At 46.3% G+C, this 23610-nt stretch overlaps 1 protein-coding gene across 3 annotated transcripts in view; it reads left to right on the plus strand.

Moving 5' to 3' along the window:
• Window positions 1-23610, plus strand: part of EGFR (epidermal growth factor receptor) — a 62032-nt gene that overhangs the window by 18793 nt on the left and 19629 nt on the right. For all 3 annotated transcript variants that reach the window (XM_047095788.1, XM_047095789.1, XM_047095790.1), the window contains 9 exons: window positions 1881-2080; window positions 3013-3145; window positions 5372-5462; window positions 7105-7262; window positions 9290-9328; window positions 12319-12460; window positions 13333-13455; window positions 14130-14228; window positions 21229-21414. In XM_047095788.1, the coding sequence (XP_046951744.1) occupies window positions 1881-2080; window positions 3013-3145; window positions 5372-5462; window positions 7105-7262; window positions 9290-9328; window positions 12319-12460; window positions 13333-13455; window positions 14130-14228; window positions 21229-21414 (1171 nt within the window). The remainder of the gene's footprint in view (window positions 1-1880; window positions 2081-3012; window positions 3146-5371; window positions 5463-7104; window positions 7263-9289; window positions 9329-12318; window positions 12461-13332; window positions 13456-14129; window positions 14229-21228; window positions 21415-23610) is intronic.

Below are 23610 nucleotides of genomic sequence, written 5' to 3' on the forward strand. Positions count from 1 at the left end.
TGAACATTTTAAAATTATATTAAAGAAAATTAGAGTACAGTACACATAAAATATATACTGCTTTTTAAAAACATTCTTGGCTGTGCATCTCTGATAATAATCATTGCTTCCCAGAAAGACCCCTTTGTTCTGAGTTCTCAAGACCACTTCTTTTGAACCACTTCTTTCATAGAGACAAGAGATTTAGATCCATTTTCTTAAGTGACTGACAGGTGCCAGTTGGCTTATGTTTCGGAATTTAAACAAAATTAGAATTGCTTTTTTTTTTTCCTTTTCACATTTATGAGAAGTCCAAAATACACAGTCCCTCCTGGGGCAGGGTGATCGCTGGCTCCAGGTACAGCTCATCAGAGCCAGGTCTGGCCTGCACGGAAGACACCAGCTTTGTCCCAGTGCCTAGGCTTCTGTGGGCACATGTTGAGAGAGAATTCCTAAACAGTAGAGTTACAGGTCTTCAACACAGGGCTCCTTGCTTTCCACAGGAGCCGGGTTGTGGGAAAGGAGAAGGAGGAAAGGGTCAGGAGAGAAAGAGAAACAAGGAGAGGAGGGGTCTCCAAATTCAACTTTTGTCATCTCCTGTCTGATGTCTCCTCATTGAGTGCTGCCTCAGCTGGTCTATTCCCTGTCCTGGTGTCCAGTGAGCTTCCTAAAAATGCAAGTCTCTTTCCTGTAGTTCCCCATCATTTGCAAAACAACCAAGCTCAAGGTGTGCAAGGTCTTCTGTCACCCTCCCTAGATCCCTTGCCCAAGCCTCCTCACCTCCAGGTTTCTGCTCCAGCAGGAGCTCCTGGTTCTCAGCACCCCATCAGATGCTTTCTTGCCTTCCTGTTCCTCCTGGTGGTTCAGGATTTCCCTCCTTTTAGTCTGAATTACTTTTATCCAGTCTCTTGATGAAAACATATTGATAGTCTTATAGAGTTCTAGCACAGACAGAGTTGGATGGTTCAGATGTTTGTTCAATATATGGATGGATGGGTTAATGGATGGATTGATGGGTCAGTGGATCAATGGATGGATGGATAGATAGCTGAGTGGATGGATGGTTGAATGAATCCATGGATGAATGGATAGATGAGTGGGTAGATGGATGCATAGATGAGAGGATGGAAGGGTGGATGGATGGATGGATAGATAGATAGATAGATAGATAGATAGATAGATAGATAGATAGAAAAATGGATGGATGGAAGCATGCCTGCCTAGATAAGTAGATGGACAAATGGATCAATAGATGGGTGAGTGGATGGAAAGATAGATTAATGGGTAGGTGGGTGGATGGAAAAAATGAACCTATGATTTTTGAAGTGTATTTGGATATTTGAGGGATTAGAACATGCTCTCGGGGCACCTGGATGGCTCTGTCAGTTAAGTGTCCAACTCTCAATAGGCTCAGGTCATGATCTTCAGGTTTGTGAGTTCCAGCCCTGCATCGGGCTCTGTGCTGACAGTGTGGAGCCTGCTTGGGATTCTCTCCCCCTCTCTCTGCCCCTTCCCATGCATTCCTTCCCCCTCCCCCATCTCTGTTATGCTCTTGCCCTGTGTCTCAAAATAAATAAATAAACATGAAAAAAGAAGATGCTGTTCAATTCCCAGGCAAAAAAAAAAACATGCAGTAAATATAATAATGACATTAATATTTATTCACCTTCAGTATTCCACTGAATACTCACAAGGAACTAGCTTTTCCCTGGAGGAGCTTAAAAAAATCTGTTGTCATTTTCAAAAGTTGCAATACAGACTTCCTGCAATATGACTTACAGTCACTGGGAGGGGGACTGTAGTACATATAAGGTGGTCCAGAAGAAAATTAAAATAAAGCTTTTAGTGATAGAATTTTTTGGTCATTTTTCACAATGTTATTTTTCTTCCCTCCACTGTAGTGGTCAGTTTTCTCTTGCGGTTGTCGGCCTGGACATAACGTCCTTGGGATTACGCTCCCTCAAGGAGATAAGTGATGGAGATGTGATCGTTTCAGGAAACCAAAAATTGTGCTATGCAAATACAATAAACTGGAAAAAACTGTTTGGGACTTCAAGTCAGAAAACCAAAATTATAAACAACAAAGATGAAAAAGGCTGCAGTAAGTAATCACTTTCGTTGATCATGGAGATGGTTCACGTGGGTCATGTATGTTGATTTAGAAGATTCCCAAACATTTAAATTATATTTTTCATTCCTAAAGAAGCAAATTAAAAGAAATCTGTACAGTCCTACATGTGAAGTTATCATGGGAAGTTCACCGGAATTGTTTCCAGATCATTCACATTTCGTAGGATGAATTTGCCTGGAGGTTTAAGCTGTCAATTATTTGTAACGTACAGAACTAAATTCAGCATTAATTATTTTACCTTTCAGCCATTCTCCCTGCTCATTTCAGCCTCTAATGACTCTAGCTGGCAACACATAGAGGCATACACACGCATGCAGATAGAATGAGCATTTTACAGTGACATTTCCTCATCTGAGTTTAGAGCCACAGGCTTCTCTTGAAGCCAGGCCATGCACATTTCTTTTTACCAAGACCCTGGTCACTGGGGGAAGCAGATCTGAGTTCAAATTCTGCCTCTAGCCCTTCCTAGCTTCCAGATCTTGGTCAATGTACTTAATACCTTTAGGCTTTGGCTTCCTCATCCATGAAATGGAGACCGCAGTGATTCCCACTGCTAGTGAGAGAATGAAGTGAAATTTTGTATATAAAACTCTTGACATGGTGCCCAGCACACAGCAAGGAACCACAAACCTTCCCTTGTGTCTCCATCAGCTATGACACTCATCAGCAAAGTGCTACCCAGGTCCGGACCAGGAACCCTTGACTCCCAGTCCGGAAAAGAGAACTTGAAGTTGGCCTCTAGAAGCCCATTTTGTGTCACTGCTTCTTCCAGGGACCCCCAGCATGTCTGTGCAGCTCAGGGTCACAGAGAACCCAGCGCCTCATTTACAGGTGTTGTCTCAACTGGCCCCTCTAGTCGCTGTCCCCTAGCTGACTCCTTGTGGCTCCCTGTGTCTTCTCAGAGGCCATAGGCCATGTCTGTCATCCATTATGCTCGTCAGAGGGATGCTGGGGCCCGGAGCCGAAAGACTGTGTGTCCTGCCAAAACGTCACCCGTGGCAAGGAATGTGTGGAGAAGTGCAATGTTCTGGAGGGGTAAGGTTATTTTGTAACCCCTTTGTTCTGATAAAAACTAAGGCGATTGTTTTTATAAGTTTACTGTTGTTCACTTTGATACTTTTCCTTTTTTTTCTTTTTCCTTTGTTTTTATTTATTTGTTGACAGCTGTTAATCACCAAAGGAAATGAACAAACTTTTTGCATTACTTAATCCAATCCACTAATTTATAGAGTCTCGGTTTTGGAAATATCTAATCTCTTTCGAAGCCACACAAAGTTCCCAAGAGAAATGGAAAAGCCATAAATGGTTCATGTGGCCAAGACCACAGTCACTTAGACTTGTCTTTGCAGTACATTTTTCCTGGTGTGTCAGAATATAGTAATACAAATTATATTTCCTGGTTAATTTTTGTTTTATGTTCAAGCAATATTGAACAGTGCAAATAACTTGAAACATAACCATGGGCAAAGAAATAATCATATAAACTTTGTTGGATTTTTTTGCTATCGGTTAAAAGTACAGTTGCTTGATTCTGTGGGAATCTTGATATTGATGTAAAGCTCTGACCACAAATGACCACAAATAATGACTAAAAATAAATTAATAGGAAAGTAAAATATAAGGATAGAGAGAAGCAGAGGCTTTTTCCTTTTTAATTTAAAGAAAAGGGGACATTTTGGGGCGCCTGGGTGGCGCAGTCGGTTGAGCGTCCGACTTCAGCCAGGTCACGATCTCGCGCTCCGTGAGTTCGAGCCCCGCATCAGGCTCTGGGCTGATGGCTCGGAGCCTGGAGCCTGTTTCCGATTCTGTGTCTGCCTCTCTCTCTGCCCCTCCCCCGTTCATGCTCTGTCTCTCTCTGTCCCAAAAATAAATAAACGTTGAAAAAAAAAAAAATTAAAAAAAAAAAAAAGAAAAGGGGACATTTTGTGAGAGAGGAGAGCCATAGGAATTACAAATGGCTACGGGAAATCTTCCTTCTTATTTTGCTATCAGGGCTTGGGCCACAGCGCGGATTCAGAAATATTCAGGGGGCTCCTGGGTGCCCAGTCGGTTAAGCGTCTGTCTTCGGCTCTGGTCATGATCTCACGGTTTGTGAGTTCGAGCCCCGTGTGAGCGTAGGACCCACTTCAGATCGTCTGCCCCCCTCTCTCTGTGCCCCTCCCCAACTAGTGCTTGCTCTCTCTCTCTCTCTCTCTCAAAATAAAGACACATTTAAAAAAAAAAAGAAATATTCAGGATCAGAATGAGAGGACCAAGTCTAATTCTGTAGGAATCCTTTAGCAGAGACACCGAGTAACCTAACAGAGTCCTCTGTGTAATTCAACAATATTAATGCAATCCTTACTGCTATGAGTAGACGTGAATGTCGTGTTTTCTACATCTTTTTAAAGGGAGAGGGAATTAAAACCACCATGTTGTTGGTGCCCGTGCCTTTCGGCAGCACTTGCTCGGTTTGCAAGATGGGCTCCTCCGGCCGGCATCATGACCCAGAGAAGGAGGGAAGGAAAAAGTGGGCACATTTGGTTTAATTGATGACATAAGGGAAGACTTAGGGAACATGTTGCGGGGTGTAAACATTCCTTGTGTTTCCTTGTTCACTGGCGTGAAAGCCTGCAGTTAATTACCAGGCGGCATTCAGTCTTAATAGCTGTCACAACTGTTTTGTCTTTTCAATCAAACATCATCTTCTTGCTTAATGTCGACCCATACGTCTTTGAGGAACAGGGAAATTAGTTCAAGCAAAAGTGTTCACACCTGTGTTCCGTACTTCCTATTTTTATTAATAATCATTGAGTACGTTTTAATATCTCTCCTTCCTTTTCCTGTGAGTCAATCTACAGTTACCATTTCCTTCTAGCTTAATTTAAATATCCATGAATCTGATATTGTGGGGGGTGGGGGAGGTGGTCACCTCTTCCGGACTATTACTTTTTTCATTTGTTGACCTGTTTGCCTAATAGACAAAAACTGTGCCTTATAGAAAAACGTAGGGAAGATATTTTGATTATAAATGAAGCTTGTGCATTTATTCGGAGAGGAGATGACCATGGATTCAGTTAACACAATCGGTTTATCATATAGCAATATAATCCTAGATTCCCTACCGTTCAATGTTTACCTAAATTTTTCTCGCATTTCTGAGAAAGGTGTTCTGTGTCACCTGAAATTTCAGACAATTGCAACTCAGACAGTGGTAACCTGCCGGCATTTTGAATCAGGATCTCTAGAAATAGCACTGATCGGTTTTCTTTCTTCTCTCAGGGAGCCAAGGGAGTTTGTGGAGAATTCCGAGTGCATACAGTGCCATCCAGAATGCCTGCCCCAGGCCATGAATATCACCTGCACAGGACGAGTAAGGAGCACGTTTGATGTTATTCACTCATACGTCCAAGGGAAAAGCCTTCCCAAGCAGCAGAACCACAGCAATGAGCCAGCATCACTCTGCAGCTACCAAAGAGGCAGCCATGCCCATACAGGGGGCCTTGTGACCTCCCAGCTGGGTCACAGAGGCTGTGGTTGAGTTGACGTCATCACGCAACCCACCTTGTAGGAGAATTCACCCTTTCTGTCCAACACCCTCCAACAAATCTAATAACATCTACTCTTTTACCAAAAACCAGGGATGCCTGTGGGAGGCTGGGGACATCGACAGCCAGTGTTCACTGTTTCTGACATCTGTCATCATTGCTTCGTCATCTTAATCAAACATCATCAGATTCTTATTTAACATTCGTTCATAATTATTTGAAGAGTTCTTAAAGAAACACCTAGCGGAGCACCTGGGTGGCTCAGTCGGTTAAGTCTCTGACTTTGGGCTCACGTCATGATCTCACGGTTCGTGGGTTCGAGTCCCGCACTGGGCTCTGTGCTGATGTCTTGGAGCCTGGAGCCTGCTTCGGATTCTGTGTCTCCCTCTCTCTCTGCCCCTCCCCCACTCATGCTCTGTCTCTGTGTCTCTCAAGAATGAATGAACGTTAAAAAAATTTTTTTAAAGAAACACATAGCAAAACTTTTCAAAATTCAGGTTTCTATTTACATAAAGAGTATACGTGAGAATTCAGGTCCTCCTCACATCAATGTCCCAATGTTGTTCATTCTCAATATTATTTATAAGGAGTTCTGTTTGTATTTGAGCTTCAACAGCCATATCTAAACCTTCTAATTGAACACATTTTTCAAAAGCTATCTCTAAATCAGGCTGAAGGCTGTGTTTTGAGGTGTAGGCTGCTAACAGGGCAGTTTACAAAGTAAACCATCGGTTTATAAGTTCACATGGTGTTAGGTTAAATTTTCATCATTGAAATAAGTCTGTTGGTGATTCTGACTTAGTCATCTGACCGTTCTGGTTCTGGGAACGCTCAGTCTTTGGACAAAACAGAGACATCAGAGAACTTCACCAGTGAGCACATCCTTCCCTACCAGCTTTATTTCACTCCCTTGATGTAGGGCACAACCCGAACAGTCAAGTTTCACTTCTGTGAGTTTTTCGGAGTTTAGCAAATGAAATCGAATAAACACAGTATACAGTTAATTATGCCCCCACCGCTTACTTCCACTTACTGCCTTCTTGTCCCTGGAGAAACATAGATGTGGGCTTTCTTCAGTTCGCCTCAGCAAGCCTGGCTTCCCACATAGCTGCTGTTTAAGTTCAGATATGATATGCAAACAATGCCATCTGAGCGATAGAGATGTAAACGTACACGTAGACTCATCAAGATTGTTTTGACAAAGAAACTTGCCCACAGTCTGTTAAGTAAACTGTCACGAAGCGTACAGAATAGTTTCTTTTCCGTTGTTATATCGTCAATGCATTCGAAGACTTCTCAGTAGGCTGTGAACAGTGGTTCACAGTCACAGACAAGCTTGTTGTGTTTCTGCTTTAAGAACGTCTGTTGTTTGACTTCTTTTTCACACAAAGTATTATAAGTAAAAAGTTACTTCAGTTTCGAAAGAGAAGGAAGCCTATATACATGTCTCTGTCCATCTTGGTGTAGGGACCAGACAGCTGCGTGCAGTGTGCACACTACATTGACGGCCCTCACTGCGTCAAGACCTGCCCGGCTGGCATCATGGGAGAAAACAACACCCTGGTCTGGAAGTTTGCAGACGCCAATCGCATGTGTCACCTGTGCCATTCAAACTGTACCTACGGGTGAGTGACAGCCTGACTGTGGTGCAGACGATGCCGGGCAGAATGTTTCCTGTTTTCATTGTACGTAACCAAAAAAGAAGAAGTCAAGTAGAGGACAGAGAATCAGTTTTCTGATGACGTTAAATGATAGCGTGATATGGGCTCTTTTACTTCATATTCAACAATTGTTTCTGCAAAATTATGCAAAGGTGTTATCAGCTTTCCCAAGGGGCTCGAGCTGGGTACTCAAATCAAGACTCTTCCAGCGCCTGTCCTGTCACTGTCCTTGTCAAGTCACCTCTTCAGATGTAAACTGGCTTTTCTTTCCCCCTGAGCTACTTCTGCATCAGTAGCTTCTCCCTAGTAACCCCTGCTGTTTCCCCCGCAGCACCTTCAGAGGCTGCCAAAAAAAACCAAAAAAACAAAAAACAAAAAAACAACAAAAAAAACCCCTTGTGTGGTCCCAAAATGGACAATTTCAATTTGCACTCACTTTGTGTAGTATTCCCTCTTGGAGACTGCGGGGCATTGTGGGGGAGAAAAAGCTAGTGAGTAGGGAGTTTATCAGTGGTCACTCATTAGTGATGCCTTTTGTCTTTGAGTTTTGGTTTCCCTAGGAGATAATAGAGTGTGAAATAGGGAGGCCTCCCATGCATCCACTTCCTGAAAAAGCCTGTGTGTGTGTGTGTGTGTGTGTGTGTGTGTGGTGTAGGAAGGAAGGCCCAAAGGCACTGGGGAGAAAGGAGCAGGACAGCTTGGAAATGGGGGAGGGAACAGACCCTAACCTCCGGGAGGAGTGTACAAATCCCAGCCCTTGACTGAAGTAGGAAATGGGGTGCTTGACAGGCGCCTCTGGCCTGGTCACATACTTGAAATGTAGTCCTTCATCCTTCCCCAGGCCATGAAATGGTAGTGTCCCCCATCTCCTTTTTTAAATTGATATAGAGCTTACACACAATGTTCTATTCGTTTCAGGTGTACAACATAACAATTTGACAATTCTATACATTACACAGTGCTCCCCACAATATGTATAGTCACCATCTGTCCCCAGACAAAATTATTACATTATGGACTATATTTTCTGTTCTGCACTTCTCATCCCCATGTCTTATTTATTTTATAACTAGAAGCTCATACCCCTTAACCCCTTCACCCATTTTAGTCATCCCCCCTGTTTCTCTGTGGCAACCACCGGTTTGTTCTCTGTATTTATGAGTCTGTTGCTGTTGTTTGTTTGTTCGTTTGTTTTATTTTTTTAGGCTCCATTATATAGATGAAATCTTACGGGATTTGTCTTCTTCCTTCTGACTTGTTTCAGATAGCATAATTCTCTCTAGGTCCATCCATGTGCAACAGCATGAGTTGTCTTTTGCAGTTAATTGGAATATTCTGTTTTCCTACTGATGTTTGTCTTGGCAAATGTTGCCATACTTCAAAGCCAATGTATTCTGCCTTTTTATATCATTCTGTAATCAAAATAAGGGACGGTGGCCTCCCTCACTAGAATGGGGACCCAGCTTCTCAAGAGTCATTTAAGACCAATGCCGTCTCTGCTGTATGTAAGATGTTTCAGTCCTGTGGGAGGAGAGGAAACCAGCTCCCGTACTGCCCCTGGATTCCAGGGTCTGAAGTCATCACTAGCGTTGCCCTGCCCCTGAGACTCATCCTCACACATCGGTTCCTCTCCTCCTACCCCTTAATTAGTATGGCTCTAGTCTTGGCCGCCTCTCCTCCCCTGCCTGTACTGACATCCTAGAGCCAGATATGAGACAGCTATACCTATATCATAAAGTACGCATGAACGCATTTCAGTAACAGAGGCCAGAAAATGTCCACTCTGCTAAGTGCTAGAACAATCCGTGTCACAGAGTGCAACATTCAAAAATACGTGCCGAGTGAATGAACGAATGAATAAATGCAAAATAAATAAATAATTAACTGCTGCCCCCCCAAATTGAGATTCATGGTGATTTTAATGATTTGAGAGTAATTTAAAGCACGTTGACTTATGATCAAAATGTGTATTTCTCCCTCAATACCCACAGCTGTTCTGGGCCAGGTCTTGAAGGCTGTGCAACAGATGGGTAAGTGTTCTACTTGAGTCTAGTGGACCTTCTCAGAAATGACCAAACACTCTATCTGCACAGATAATGCTTTCCTGCATTTCTGATTCCCCTCTGCCTTCACAGGTTCTTTTTTTTTGCAGATTTTTAAAAATGTTTTACGTTATTTTTTGAGACACAGAGAGAGACAGAGCACGAGCAGGGGAGGGGCAGAGAGAGGGCGAGACACAGAATCCAAAGCAGGTTCCAGGTTCTGAGCCCAATGTGGGGCTCGAACCCACAAATGCGAGATCATGACCTAAGCCCAAGTCAGAGGTCTGCTCAACCGACTGAGCCACCCAGACGCCCCTTTTACAGATTTTTTTTTTAAGTTTATTTTTTTTATGTTGACAGAGAGCACTCGCAGGGGAGGGTCAGAGAGAGAGAGAGGGAGAGAGAGGAAATCCCAAGCAGGCTTCGCACTGTCAGCGCAGAGCCCGAGGTGGGGCTCAGTCCCATGAACTGTGAGACCGTGACCTGAGCCGAAATCAAGAGTCAGACACTTCACCGACTGAGCCACCCGGGTGCCCCTACCTTCACAGTTCTTATTTCTTCTCTGGGCTGGCACAGCATCCCTGGAAGAGACCATCCTGCTGGTTGCACCCACCTCTCCCGTGCCTACTTTGTCGTGTGCTTCGGCGGGAGGGATGCAGGATGTGAGCCCTGGGGCCAGTTCCACGCCCAGCTCGTACTTGGTACACAGTGCTCCTCTTTATGTGGAGTCTATTTATGACTTCTTGGTCACACCAGTTCTGCTAGAGCCTCCTTCTAGCTTCTCTTCTTTTCCTGCTTGATGATCCATTTGACCGTATCACAAACCTTCCTGTGTGATGACAGCTCCAGCTTGGGGGGACTTTCTCCCCTTTTCTAAACAATGACTTCCACTAGCATTTCAGTTCTGATTCATTTGCTATCATTGCTTGAAATGCTGCACTAGGAAAGGCAGAATGGGGAATGGCTGTTCAGACTCCTCAGGACAGAGTGGTGTTATCGACCAACACTGTCTAGTGAGGAATCAGAATGATGTACAAGGCTCCTCTTTGTCATTCCTGATGTCCCCAACGCTAACCAAACCTCCATCTCTTCCATTTCTCATCATGTCTACAAAATCCCTTCAATAACCTGCCCTCCCTGTCAGCTGACTCTTCTGCCCCAGAACTAACCCTACTCTCAAGTGAAACCTTAAAGACAAGTAAGGCAGTCTCTCGCTTCCTCTTTGCTGAGCCTACCGGGATGTCAGCAAAATTTGTCCTATCTTCATGCTACACTCGGTACCTTTGTAATGAGGTTTTCTGTCAAAGCCCCACCTGGAAACTAGCCAATGGCCATTCTTTGTGATATTTACTCTTTTTATGTTTTTCTTCCTTTTTTATTCACTCACCCTTACTACAGCTCCCCATGGAACAGATAGTCTGTAACCAATTATTCTTTATATCTTTCTGGTGTTCTTTTCAATATAATAAAAACTCATTAATCCAAAGTGCATTCACTGGGGAGATGGGATAATGCAGGAGATGACTTTTTCACTCACTGAGAAGAAAGTGTTGTAAATATCATTGTCATGAAGTACCTTTGACCCACTTACAAGCAATTTATAAGGATCTTGGGATACTTATGTGCTAATGATACTAATTAATCTTTGATGTTCTTTAACAATTCTTCCTAAAAATACAAAGTTTGCCAGAAATTCAAATAGAATAGATACTTGAGAACAATAATTTTAAGATGATTTTTATAGAATTTTAATATGTAAAATTAAGTTATTTTATATTAAATTGATATAGGTTATATTTATAGGACTTGAAGATTGTATTATAGTATTTCTAGAATCTATAAATACAGATTATATTTATGGAATTTGAAGATTCTAAATTCAGAACCCACGAATTCAGATGGTTGTTTCCTCAGTGAGCTCTAGAACCTGAGTTTTGAGTTTTTGCTGTCCCTGAATCAAACACCACCTTTGTGGGAAGAAGAATGTGGCAGAGTGGTTTGATGTTGCATGGTGACATCACTCATTTATGACAATGATCTTTTTTATGTTGAAATCCTATCACATGATAACCTCCCCCAAGCTTATTCATAAAGCATTCCACATGGCTGTCATCCCATCTTGAAAGCCAAGAACACTTTGAAGAATCTCAACATTATGGAAAGAGTCCCTTCACCTAGGCAAACCAGTAGACAATGCATGTCTTAATACATGTGATGTGATGTTCTAGGCTTCGTATGTGTGGAGATACTCTGGGGATACATGAAAATTCATATAAAAAGCATTACTGAAGTCTGAGTTACTTTTTGAATTATGTGGTTTCTTAAAAGATTAAAATATAATTGTCGGGGCACCGGGTGGCTTAGTTGGTTAAGCGTCCAACTCTTGATTTTGGTTCAGGTCATGCATGATCTCATGGATCAAGCCCATCTTGGTGTGGAGCCTGCTTGGGATTCTCTCTTTCCCTCTCCTTCTGCCCCTGCCCCATGTGTGTGTGTGCATGTTCTCTCTCAATAGATAGATAGGTAGATAGATAGATAGATAGATAGATAGATGATAAGAAGGAAGGAAGGAAGGAAGGAAAGAAGGAAGGAAGGAAGGAAGGAAGGAAGGAAGGAAGGAAGGAAGGAAGGAAAAAAGAAAAGGAAAGGAAAATAAGGGAAAGAAAAGAAAAGAAAAAGAAAAGAAAAAAGAAAAGAAAAGGAGTCGCATGGAGATGTCCAGATGATAGGTCAATTTAAAAAATGCAAAAAAAAAAAAAAAAAACCTGGGGGCAAAGCCTCTTATGCTCAAGAAGGTGGAAACACTACCCTAGAAACTCTTTGCTTTCTTTCCTCTCTGTAGAAGCCACATGGTATCTATTTTCTGAGATGATGTTAAATGGTGTCAATGTACCAAAACATGCAGGAAATACATACAATGCCAATGTACTAGAGTCTGTCACCAAACCTCACTTTTCCACGTCTCCCTCTTGTTCCAGGCCCAAGATCCCATCCATCGCCACTGGGATTGTTGGGGGCCTCCTCTTGGTGGTGGTGGTGGCCCTTGGGGTGGGCCTCTTTCTGCGCCGACGCCACATCGTCCGCAAGCGCACACTTCGCAGACTGCTGCAGGAAAGAGAGGTGAGTAGGTGCCCAGGCCCCGCACGCCCACCAGTGCCCCTCTCCCCAGCACCCCAGACAGGAACGAAGGCTCTCCTGCCAAGTGTTGCCAACTATTTTAAATATGTAATTGTATTATTATGCCTTATTGCTTACGATGGAAAAACCAGAAAGAATCTCTGAATGTCCAGGTATAAACAATTAATGATGTTTTGGTACCTCTCTGGAGTGAGATGCCAATGTTCCTATTATAAGTCTCACGACACAGATACAAAAGCCATAGGAGTCCTGTTTAACATACAGCACTCAGGTACATGCACAGGAGAAGGGCTTGCAAACAGGTTGTCTGGTGATTCCTGTGAAGGCACATGTTGAGATGTTACTTTGGCAAATCCCATTGTCTACAATAGTGCCGTTCCATTTTGAGCTCTGTTTGTGACTCACTCTACTGGTGGGTCTTCGGCCGGCCTCTTTGTGTCCGGCAGTGTGTCAGAAGCCAGAGTCCCTGGGAGGAGGGACCCGTAGCAGCTCATAGCACAATGGCACTTGTGTGTGTTAGGAGGCCCGACAGGCTACCAAAATGACCAACCATATCAAAACTTCCCTCACCAGAATTCTCTCAGCCCAGCTTATTGGCTGGAAACAGAAATCGAAATTGCATTTGTTGAAATGGAGCTCTTCTGTGCGAGGACACCTGTATCAGGGAGTCCCTGTCCCAACATATCTTTTCTGAAGTCCTAAAGAGAAGGTGTGCATTCCTCCTTCCGAGTGAGCATGGCGGGTTCTTGGTGCTGACGCCCATCCACACATGGCTGTGTCTGGGCCTGGCTCACACCTCCTCCCATGTGGGCCTGAGCATTGAGGCCGCGACCCTCCTTCCTTGTCTCTCGCAGCTTGTTGAGCCTCTTACGCCCAGTGGAGAAGCTCCCAACCAAGCTCTCTTGAGGATCTTAAAGGAAACAGAATTCAAAAAGATCAAGGTGCTGGGCTCTGGAGCATTTGGCACAGTGTACAAGGTGAGGCCACCAGGGCACCGAGACTTCTGGGGATGCAGTTTGGTGGGCATATTCAAAGTCCTGGGCTGTGTACTGTCTATCAAGCTTGTCTACTCTATGTGTAGCTCAGGGTTTGGGAAAGAAATTCTGATGTTTTCCCCAAGTTGTCGAGAGGGAATCTTTTATACTGGTGACGTATAAGTGGTCCTGTGAGACCTGTACACAGACAACAAAGTTATCGTGGAGGACAGCATTGACTTTGTAAAGGGGTGAGTGGCAGGGATGGAGTCTGAAGGGGGACTGCCTCTCACTGCATGACAGCATCCAAATAATGCCCAGGTCAAAACAGCTCTTAATTTATTTTTCGTGGATCCTGTTATATCAAGTCTGATTTCCGTTAGACCCAGAGCCAGTATCTCAGAATTCTGGACAAAATGATCCACACTGGTTTTATAACTCGCACAAGCTTTGGGTTTTTTGTAATCTAACTACTCTGATTCATGGAACACTATATAACCAAAGAGCTGCTGAGATGTCATGGCACCTAGCACTGGTGACCTTGGAGCAGAGAGCTGTGCTCAAGGTCCCTCACCCTTTCAGATGGTGTCACTGGTAAAGTCCGTGCATCTCGTGAGTCAGCATATTGCATAATGTGACAATCGCCAGTTAATGTCTTCTCTCCCTCCTCGTCACAGGGACTCTGGATCCCAGAAGGTGAGAAGGTTAAAATTCCCGTGGCCATCAAGGAGTTACGAGAAGCCACATCTCCAAAAGCCAACAAGGAAATCCTTGATGTGAGTTTCTCCTTTGTTTCCTAGTTATCCACAGGCGTGGACATCAGAAGCCACATTTTAGAAGCCACACACTGCCCTGTTTTAGACTTTCTCCATCACCACATTCTAAATGTTCACTTTCATGTCTTTTTTTCCCTTCAGGCTGTAGTTGGTATAATTCCCTCTCACGGCTTCTCCGATAGAGAAGACTTGGGTCCTCCATTCTGCTATGTCTCCCCAAAGGATAGAAACTCACAATCGCTGGCTGTCCACCAAGGGCCAGGCTCAGGACTAGTTGCTTTGCACACGAGGAACTCTCCCCATGAGTCTGTGGTGCAGGGGTTAACACTCAGTATGCTTTGCAGGCATAAAGAAGCTTGCTCACGTTCACGCGATTGGCACAGGATTCCAGCCTATCGTTATTTCTGCCCCTGAAGCACGTGTCCATTTTGCTCTACCAAGTTATCTTTTTTTTTTTTAATTTTTTTTTTTAACGTTTATTTATTTTTGAGACAGAGACAGAGCATGAACGGGGGAGGGTCAGAGAGAGGGAGACACAGAATCTGAAACAGGCTCCAGGCTCTGAGCCATCTGCACAGAGCCCGACACGGGGCTCGAACTCACGGACCGTGAGATCATGACCTGAGCCGAAGTCGGCCGCCTAACCGACTGAGCCACCCAGGCGCCCTACCAAGTTATCTTTGAAGTGGCTTTTTTTAAAGGTGCCTGTGATTATAGTATGGATGCTCTCTAGAAGCTCTGTAAAGTGTTGCCCCTCTTTGGTACTTTCCCCCAAATAGCTTAAATGTTATTTCCAGTGTTCTTCGTTAGTTTATGGGGCAAGACTTTGAAATGTGCCACAAGATTATTTGCACGTCTTTACTTTCGGTACCACTGAACTTTCGTCATCTTCTCTGGCTCCTCACCAGTCGGCGAGGGCACTGCATCCCTTTAAACAGCAGTTGGCTGAAAGAGGGGCCACCATGGAATGTGGCCGAGCCCGCTTCAAGGGATGCCCAGGACGATCCAGCAGACAATCCCGTTGGGGTGTCCTTGTGAACACCATTGGCCTCTGTTTGCTGTGGGTTGATGCAAACTTTTGCTCCTGTCCCAGGGCAGAGCCAGAGAAAGAGAAGCTGGAGAGGCTTAGCAGGAGGTTAGGGGAACAAAGTCGAAGCAAAAGAAAACTGACCGCCTCAAAAATCTAGAGAATTTGGTTATCCTACGGTGGGGAGGGACAGGAGGCAAATGTAATACTCCCCCATCTTACATCTAACCCACAGGATATATACCAAACAAAGCAAACATGGGCCTTTTAAAAAATGTGTTTAGACACAATGAGCTTCCCAGTGGCATAACACTGTATACACTTCAATTACCCCCAGCTGACTTCCCTCCTTTATAATAGGAGATTCCCACTCTGGCACACCCTAAATGAGAGATGATGTATTAATAAATAAAGTGCAGTAGCAAATCGCACACATTGAAGATATACGTATCGAGCAAAATTACCTCTCATTTTCAATGGCTTACAAATTAACGTGAAGTCCAATTAACATATACCGTCAACTCTCATTGGCATAACCGCAAGAAATATGTTTGCGAAGACTCTTGACTTAGAACCTCCAGCTCCCTCACGTATTGCGTTGAAAAGAAAATCTTTTTTGCGGAGTCTGCTTCCTTAATTCGTGTTTTACTCATTCAGGGCATTCCAATAAATCTCACAAAACAATGCTGAAATGTGAATTTCAGCAATGTTTACAACCCAGAGTAAGGGGGATTTTGAAGACAATAGGTGTGCTTTGGGGGAGAAGTCGTTTTCACTGAAAAGGACCTCCAGGTCCCCTGAAACCGTAGGAAATCTGCTGTGGTGGGGTAGAGGAGGGGTGGACAATAAAGTAAACCCTGAAAAGTTTACAAAACACGAGCCTCTGTTTACCTCTTGCTCTGCTTCTCTCCTGCTCTCTTCTCCCTCCATTTTGGGGGAAGTTTTGTTTGTTTTGTTTTGTTTTTTGCATTTTTTTCTCCAGGGTTACTGAGATATAATTGGCGTAAAGCATGGTGGCCTGACTTACACATACTGTGACGTGATACCGCAGTAAGGTTCACTAGTGTCTTCGCCTCATATAGATACAATAAGAAAAGCAAAAAAACAAAAGTTGCTCCCTGCCTAAGAACTCTTGGGATCTACTCTCTTAACTTTCTTGTATACCATACCACAGTGTCAACTCCTTTTCTCTACCCCCCTGCCCCCCATTATTTTGTTCCTGCCTTTGATTCTTGTTTCTACTGGACTCTTATCTTTTCTGATATCAGACATCACAGCTGTCACAGTTCATGGGTGACACACTTGAGAACTTGTCATTTGCTTTTCCTGAAGCCCAGTCTGCCCAGAATTCGCAGGCAATCCCATCAGGGCAGGGTGATTCCTGGGTGATGGAGAGCCCCTGAAGGAAAGGAGGAGCCAGTAAGGGAAGTGATTATAAGGTCAGTTTCAACAGTGAGCTAAGGGCAAGTCAGTTCTGTGACAGGACAGCCCGATGGGGCTGAACGTGTCCTTTGAAGTGCTCATACTCACTTGTAAATGGTCCCACGCACCCAATACTGGCTACCCTTCTTCCCCTACTGAGATCAGGCACTGAGATCCAGAACATACACGCGGCAGCCTCTGGTTTAAGCTGCTGCTGGTGGCTTAGTTAACTGGTACAGTTTCAAAAATGTAGGGGCACCTACCTTTCATTCTTAAGGTTCAGTGTATGTCTTCCTGAAGGAGTTTAAAATGTAGTGGAATCCTTTTCCCCAATTCTTTTTTTTTTTTTTTAATGTTTATGTATTTTGAGAGAGAGCGAGAGCCTGCGAGAGTTCATGCCAGCAAGGAAGAGGCAGAGAGAGAGAGAGGGAGAGAGAGAATCCCAAGCAGGCTCCATGCTGTCAGCACAGGGCCTGATGCGGGGCTCAATCCCATGAACCGTGAGATCATGACCTGAGCCGAAATCAAGAGTCAGATGCTTAACCAACTGAGCCACCCAGGCGCCCTCTTTTCCCCAATTCTTTTTTAATTTTTTTTTTAATGTTTATTCATTTTTGAAAGACAGAGACAGAGCACAAGCAGGGGTGGGGCAGAGAGAGTGGGGGACACAGAATCTGAAGCAGGCTCCAGGCTCCAAGCTGTCAACACAGAGCCCAACACGGAGCTCAAACTCATGGACTGTGAGATCCTGAGATGAAGTTGGACGCTCAACCAACTGAGCCACCCAGGTGCCCTCTTTTCCCAAATTCTTTTTTTTTTTTATTTTTTTTTTAATGTTTATTCATTTTTGAAAGACAGAGAGAGACAGAGCACAAGCAGGGGTGGGGCAGAGAGAGAGGGGGACACAGAATCTGAAGCAGGCTCCAGGCTCTGAGCTGTCAGCACAGAGCCCGACGCAGGGCTCGAACTCACGAACTGCGAGATCATGACCTGAGCCGAAGTCGGATGCTCAACCGACTGAGCCACCCAGGCGCCCCTCTTTGCCCCAATTCTTAACCTAAAATAGTTCACAGCTGAAGGAGAAAAGTGAAAAGGAAGGCATCAAACATCATTTTGGCAACCGGGACAAAATAATAGACTGTCAAGGTCCCAAAGCCTCAGAGGCACCCTGCCATGTGACTCAGCCTCGGGGTCTCTGAACTGAACGTGGGCTCTGCCTGCCGGTCTGTGCGCGTGGCTGGCGTGTCCAGTCCAGACACTGTTGTGGACTACCACGCATTCTTTCTGCAAGTCACAGTGCACCTTTGAGATTCCAAGATAAACAGCTCAGAACAAAGCTCGCTTCAACTTCTGTGCACACCAAACAGGACACACGACCAAACAGCGTCTCCATTGTATTTGGGGGCGGGGCGGAAGCGATGACCTAGTTCTGTTGCACTATCGGATTTTAATAGGATCGGGGACCTGGCAGGGCTCCAGGCTCTGTGTGGCCCGACACCCACGCCCCGTGCTCCGTTCCCCGATCCCCCGGTCCAGGTCAGCTCCTCGCGGCCCCACAACAGATGGGCAGCTCAAACTGCTCTGCTCTGCAGATTTTTCTCCCCTCGAAAATGAATACAACATGTTTCCAAATCTCAACCAGATCTTGAGAAAATAGGAACGGCCAGAGGACTTCTTTGGAGTTATGGTTGTACAGTTTCCCAGACTTGGGGGAGAGACGTGATTTGTGCTTTTCTGGCAATCGCGTGGCCTCTTAATTTTTCCATAGACTTCCCAGTTTAAGTTTAGGGAAGGCAATGGAAAAAGAATGCAAACATTTATATATGTGCTGTGTGTGTCACGAGGTCTCCGAGCTTTCTGGTAGCCTGTTAACCAGAGCGCTCAACAAGGCATTACAGGAGACCACGGGGTGCAGCGTGTGGGGTGAGGAGGGGGCTCGTGGAGGGTGCCTCCCTTGTGAGGAGACCCTTCTGTGGGCCCAGCTCTGACACAAGGCGTCTCCATTCGCCTCCCTGGGCCTCAGTTTCCCTTTCAGGCAAGTAACAGCCTCAGAAGAAATGGGACTTGCAGGACCCTCCAGTTCTAAGTTTTATAAACAGCGCTTCTCCAAGATTAAACGATGTTTGAATGTGCATAAGTGTCAAATGTCTACCCTGCCCTTAAATGTTGTGATATGATGTTTATAATACAGAAGAAATACCAGCTCTCCCAGCTCTCCCTGCAAGGAGAGGGCCTAGGCCTGCAGGAAAGCATCCACACAGACGTTGGCAGCAAATGTTAAAAGCTAAGGGAATTTTTGTTGCTGTTGTTAATGGGAGTGGCACGGTCTCTGATTTGCTTTGAATTTCTGCCTTTGTATGATTCAGTGTAGTTCAGTCCTGACCGTTTTGAGGCACTTATGTGCCTAGACAGGTGTTTGGTACCACTGGAAGGACAAAAGAGGAATAAATGTCTACCCTTGCACCAAGGCATTAACCCCACTTGCTGAGGCCTCAGGTACATGCAGGGGATATTGAGGCGACAAATGAACAGCGTTTGCCAGCAAAATATGGCGCTAAAGAGGCAAATGACGGGAGCTGAGAATGTAGTCCTTTCCTCAAAGAGCTTGATGGGGAGGGAGGACATTTTCAGAATCACACAAGTATTTAAGAGCAGATTATGATTAGCGCTCCTGAGCACTCAGAATCCCCTGGGGGGTTTGTTCAAACAGATTGCTGGGCGCACCTCCCGGCATCTCACACGGTAGGGTAGGCCTGGGTGGGGCCCAGGAATTTGTATCTCCAGCAAGTTCCCAGGCAGTGAAGAGCCTGCTCCCCCAAGGAAAAACTGCGAGATGCCAAGAGAGTTTGAGACTGGGGAGTCGGGAAGGCCCCTCGGAGGAGGAGTCAGAGAAGGAAAGAGGAGGTGGAAAGACATTCCAGGCAGAGGCCCTCTTGTGGGCGAGGGCCTGAGGGAGGTTGAGAGAGCCCAGAGCAGGAAGAAGGGGAAGGAGGGGGGGTGGGGGGTTCCGGAGGAGGGGCTGACGTTCAAGGCCTGGGGCTGCCCAGGAACTGTGAGGCCGGAGAAAGGCTGAAGGCAAGAAACATGATGTGATCAGGTTTGAGTTTGGGAGTATGTGTATTGCCCTCCACCCCCAGCCCAGCGACCTGTGTCCTCGGTCTCCTCTGTCACCCCTGGCTCCTGTGATGTTCTCACCCAAGCATCCCCCTTCTCCTGGGGGCCAAGTCCACATTCCGCCCTCAGGAGTGGTGGGAATATATGAAAGAACTTCTGAGCTCTCTGTTGCAGGCCATATGGTCCCTGTCACATCTGAATTAAAGGTGTTCGAAGGGAGGACAGAATTTATGGGTGCTGTGAGACAGAAGAGAGGGTCCCATTGTGTGCGCAGTTGGAAATAAAACCTGCTTCTTGCACCCAAGAATAGAAGGGTTAAAATAAAGTCTGTAGTCACAGTTCTGTGTCTCAAAAGGCCTCTGCCGTGACAGCCAGTTAAATGAGGGAGGGGGCACTTTGCAGAACAGCACAGTTTCCCATCTTGAGACTGAGGCACGGCGGCAACGTCGACCCCCCTCTCTTGAGAAATTAATCCTGGGCAGGGGCGCCTGGGTGGCTCAGTGGGTTAAGTGTCTGGCTCTCAGTTTCAGCTCAGGTTATGATCTCACAGTTCGTGGGTTCGAGCCCCACATCAGGCTCTGCGCTGACGGTGTGGAGGCTGCTTGGGATTCAGTCTCTCCCCCTGTCTCTCTCTGCCCCTCCCCCACATGCTCGCATGTGCGCGCGCGTTCCTCTCTCTCTCTCTCTCTCTCTCACACACACAAAAATACATAAAAACTTAAAACAACAACAACATCAACAAAAAACAAATGAATCCCAGGCAGCCAACAGAGTCTGCAGTCACTAATGTAATGCCCTCTGTCTGGTTCAAAGCCACCCAGAAGGGCCTCTCTGGCGCTACTCCCAGGAACATGGTGGTGCAGTGGACCATTGCCCACTGAGACCGGCCTTGTTGAGAAGTGAGGTCTCTCTCCGGGGCCACTTGCGGGCTTGTGTGACCTCTGCTGGGAACTTTCACCATCATACCTCTGCACGCGTGTCTCCATTCAGCGAGAAAGGCATTACCAAGGCGTAGGGGCCCAGACATGGATTTCTGCAGCCCTGACAACATTTCAGGGTGCAGCAGCTTTGGCCTTCGGACAGAGGTCTTAAGAACAGAGATGTCAGCGGGTTCCGTTTTCATTCAGTGTGCTGTTGCCAAATGCTGCGTGGGTCTCTCTGTAGACGAAAAGCCTTGCTTCACACTCACAGGGTCCCGTCTTCCACTCACGGGTCCTTTCACAGCCTAATATGTATGCAGTAGACCTCGCGTGAATGTAAATGTCCGTTGCACTGAATCTTTCATGGGCCGCCCCGTCCTCCGCAAGCACACATTTTGGAACTCAAAGTCACGTTTGCGCTTTGCTTCTTTTTACCCGGAAAGGGCTCTGCCTGCCTCTCCCGTCAGCCACCATAGGGGGACCTTTCTAATGCTTTCCTCTCCTCTCCTTCATGCAGGAAGCTTACGTGATGGCCAGTGTGGACAATCCCCACGTGTGCCGCCTCCTGGGCATCTGCCTGACGTCCACGGTCCAGCTCATCACACAGCTCATGCCCTTCGGCTGCCTCCTGGACTATGTCCGAGAGCACAAGGACAACATTGGCTCCCAGTACCTGCTCAACTGGTGTGTGCAGATTGCGAAGGTAAGTCGACGTGGAAGCCCACCCAGAGGGGTTGTGCACAGAGCAGGGCCCGGCTCTGAAAGTAGGGCAGAGATGCCCACTAAACAGGAGGTGCGGCTGCCTTAGCTCGCGGTGCCTGTCCCTCATCGCCTGGGAGGATGCGGTCATTCGTGGGAGCCCCGAAGAAAAACAGCAAGGGGAAAAAAATAAAGACAGCTGGAAAATCGACAATTGGGTTCTCCATCCTGGGACAACTAAGTTTGCCACGAGGGTACACGCGTGAGTGTGCGTGTGTACCCAGACACACAGCATACGCTCTCCTTTATTTTGGTTTCAGTTGAATTGATTGCTTTTGGCATCAAATCAGTGACTGTCCCACTGCACGTTGAAAATCTAATGATATGACTACATTTAAACAATTTTCTCTTTATTAGGTGGTTAGTACGATTTGATGGCCAATGCTCTCATTTCTCTGGCGTTCTTTGTGTTGACTATTACGGTCAAGATGTGGCTTCTGTCCAGTCGGGACTTGATAACAAGGCAAGCAGGGAGGCTGAGGCCGAGGCTGGGACTCAGATGGCAGTGTGGCTGTGACGACGAGGGCAGGGGCTGGGTGTGAGACCTGGCAGGTGAACAGGTGCTTCTGCTGCTTCACTGGGACTCCTTATGTGCCCACCCCTCCTCTGTTAACAGGCCTGATCCAGAGCGAGGGAGGGCGGATAACGCTGACAGTGGCCAGGTGGCCCTACCTGTGTGCTGAGGACAGAAGCAGAGCCATGTGCTGGGTATTTAACTACCCATCTGGCCTCCAAAGGACTTGTACTTTAATCTCAAAACTCCCCCCCCCCTTTTTTTAATGTTTATTTATTTTTGAGAGAGTGCGAGGTGGGGAGGAGCAGAGAGAAGGGGACAGAGGATCTGAAGCGCGCTCTGTGCTGACAGGCTGACAGCAGCGAGCTCGTTGCGGGGCTCGGACTCACAAACGGCGAGATCATGACCCGAGCCAAAGTCGGTTACTGAACCGATGGAGTGGCCCAGGCTCCCCTCAGACCTCTCTCTCTTGATCCCAGCACTGCATCAGTTATTTGCAACCCAACTGGCCAAATTCTGTTTTTTCCTGGCAATGTTTTATTGGGTTGAATTTGGGGAGTTTGTGGGCAGGCCCCGTTCTGAACGTGTATGTCATTGACATTGTCTGTCTCCCCAATGCGGCAGGGTGTGGAGGGGTGTGCTGGGGCCACAGAGTCAGAAAGCCTGTCTTCCACCAGGTGTTGTTTGGTTCCTGCCTGCTCACATCACCCCGAGTCGTGGTGGTAGTCAGTCCTGTGGAATTACTCGACAGTGTTCTGATCTTAATTCCTAGCAGGTGTGCGAGGTGACTGATAGGACAAATAAAACATGTCTGGGGCACTGGCCAGCCAGTGGATGCCCATAATACCACAGGACAGACTCTTGCTGAGAGCACCGGCACCAAGGGAATGCAGGCTCCTTTCCTGAATCCAGGGTTCTGGGCCACGTTGGCCAAGTGGGAGGCCACCTCCCAGGATGACCAGAGAGCAGCACGTTGCTGTTTATTCCGGTGCCATCTACAGCTGCCAGAGGCTCCCAGCACCCTGGGAAGTGGGGGGGCTCTCCTCCTCTCACCATCTCTAGTCGCCTGGTGTTCCTGTCATTCTCCCAGCCGTACCCTGGCCACAGAGCAGAGGGGTTATTCGTGTTATTAGAGAACAGCCCTGGAAGTGGGGAGCCATGCCTCCGATGCTGTGGTTTCATGAAAATGCTCATTATTTCTGTGACTGGTTTAGTTTCCTGAGGCTGCCACAAATTGTCACAGACTGGTGGCTTACCACAACAGTAACTCACCCTGTCACGACTCTGCAGCCCAGCAGTCCAAAATCAAGGTGCCAGCTGGGCCATGCCCTGTCTGAAGGCTCTAGGGAAGAATCTGTCCTTGCCTTTCCTTCTTTGGTAGCTCTAGACATCCCCAGGCTCCTGGCTGTGTCCCTCCAACCTCTGCCTGAGTCTTCACATAGCCTCCTTCTCTGTGTCTCAGTCAAAATTGCCTTTTCCATTCTCTTAAAAGACACATGTCACCCCTAAATCCAGGGTGATTTCATCCAAGACCTTTACCTGGTTACATCTCCAACACCCTGTATCCAAACAAACCAGGTCACTTTCTGAGGCTCCTGGTCAGCATGAAACTCAGGGACCCTATTC

Source organism: Lynx rufus, unplaced genomic scaffold (assembly GCF_022079265.1).
Source record: "Lynx rufus isolate CCGP_SWC_20201006 ecotype Redwood Valley unplaced genomic scaffold, mLynRuf1.p SCAF_4, whole genome shotgun sequence".
Lineage (NCBI taxonomy): Eukaryota > Metazoa > Chordata > Mammalia > Carnivora > Felidae > Lynx > Lynx rufus.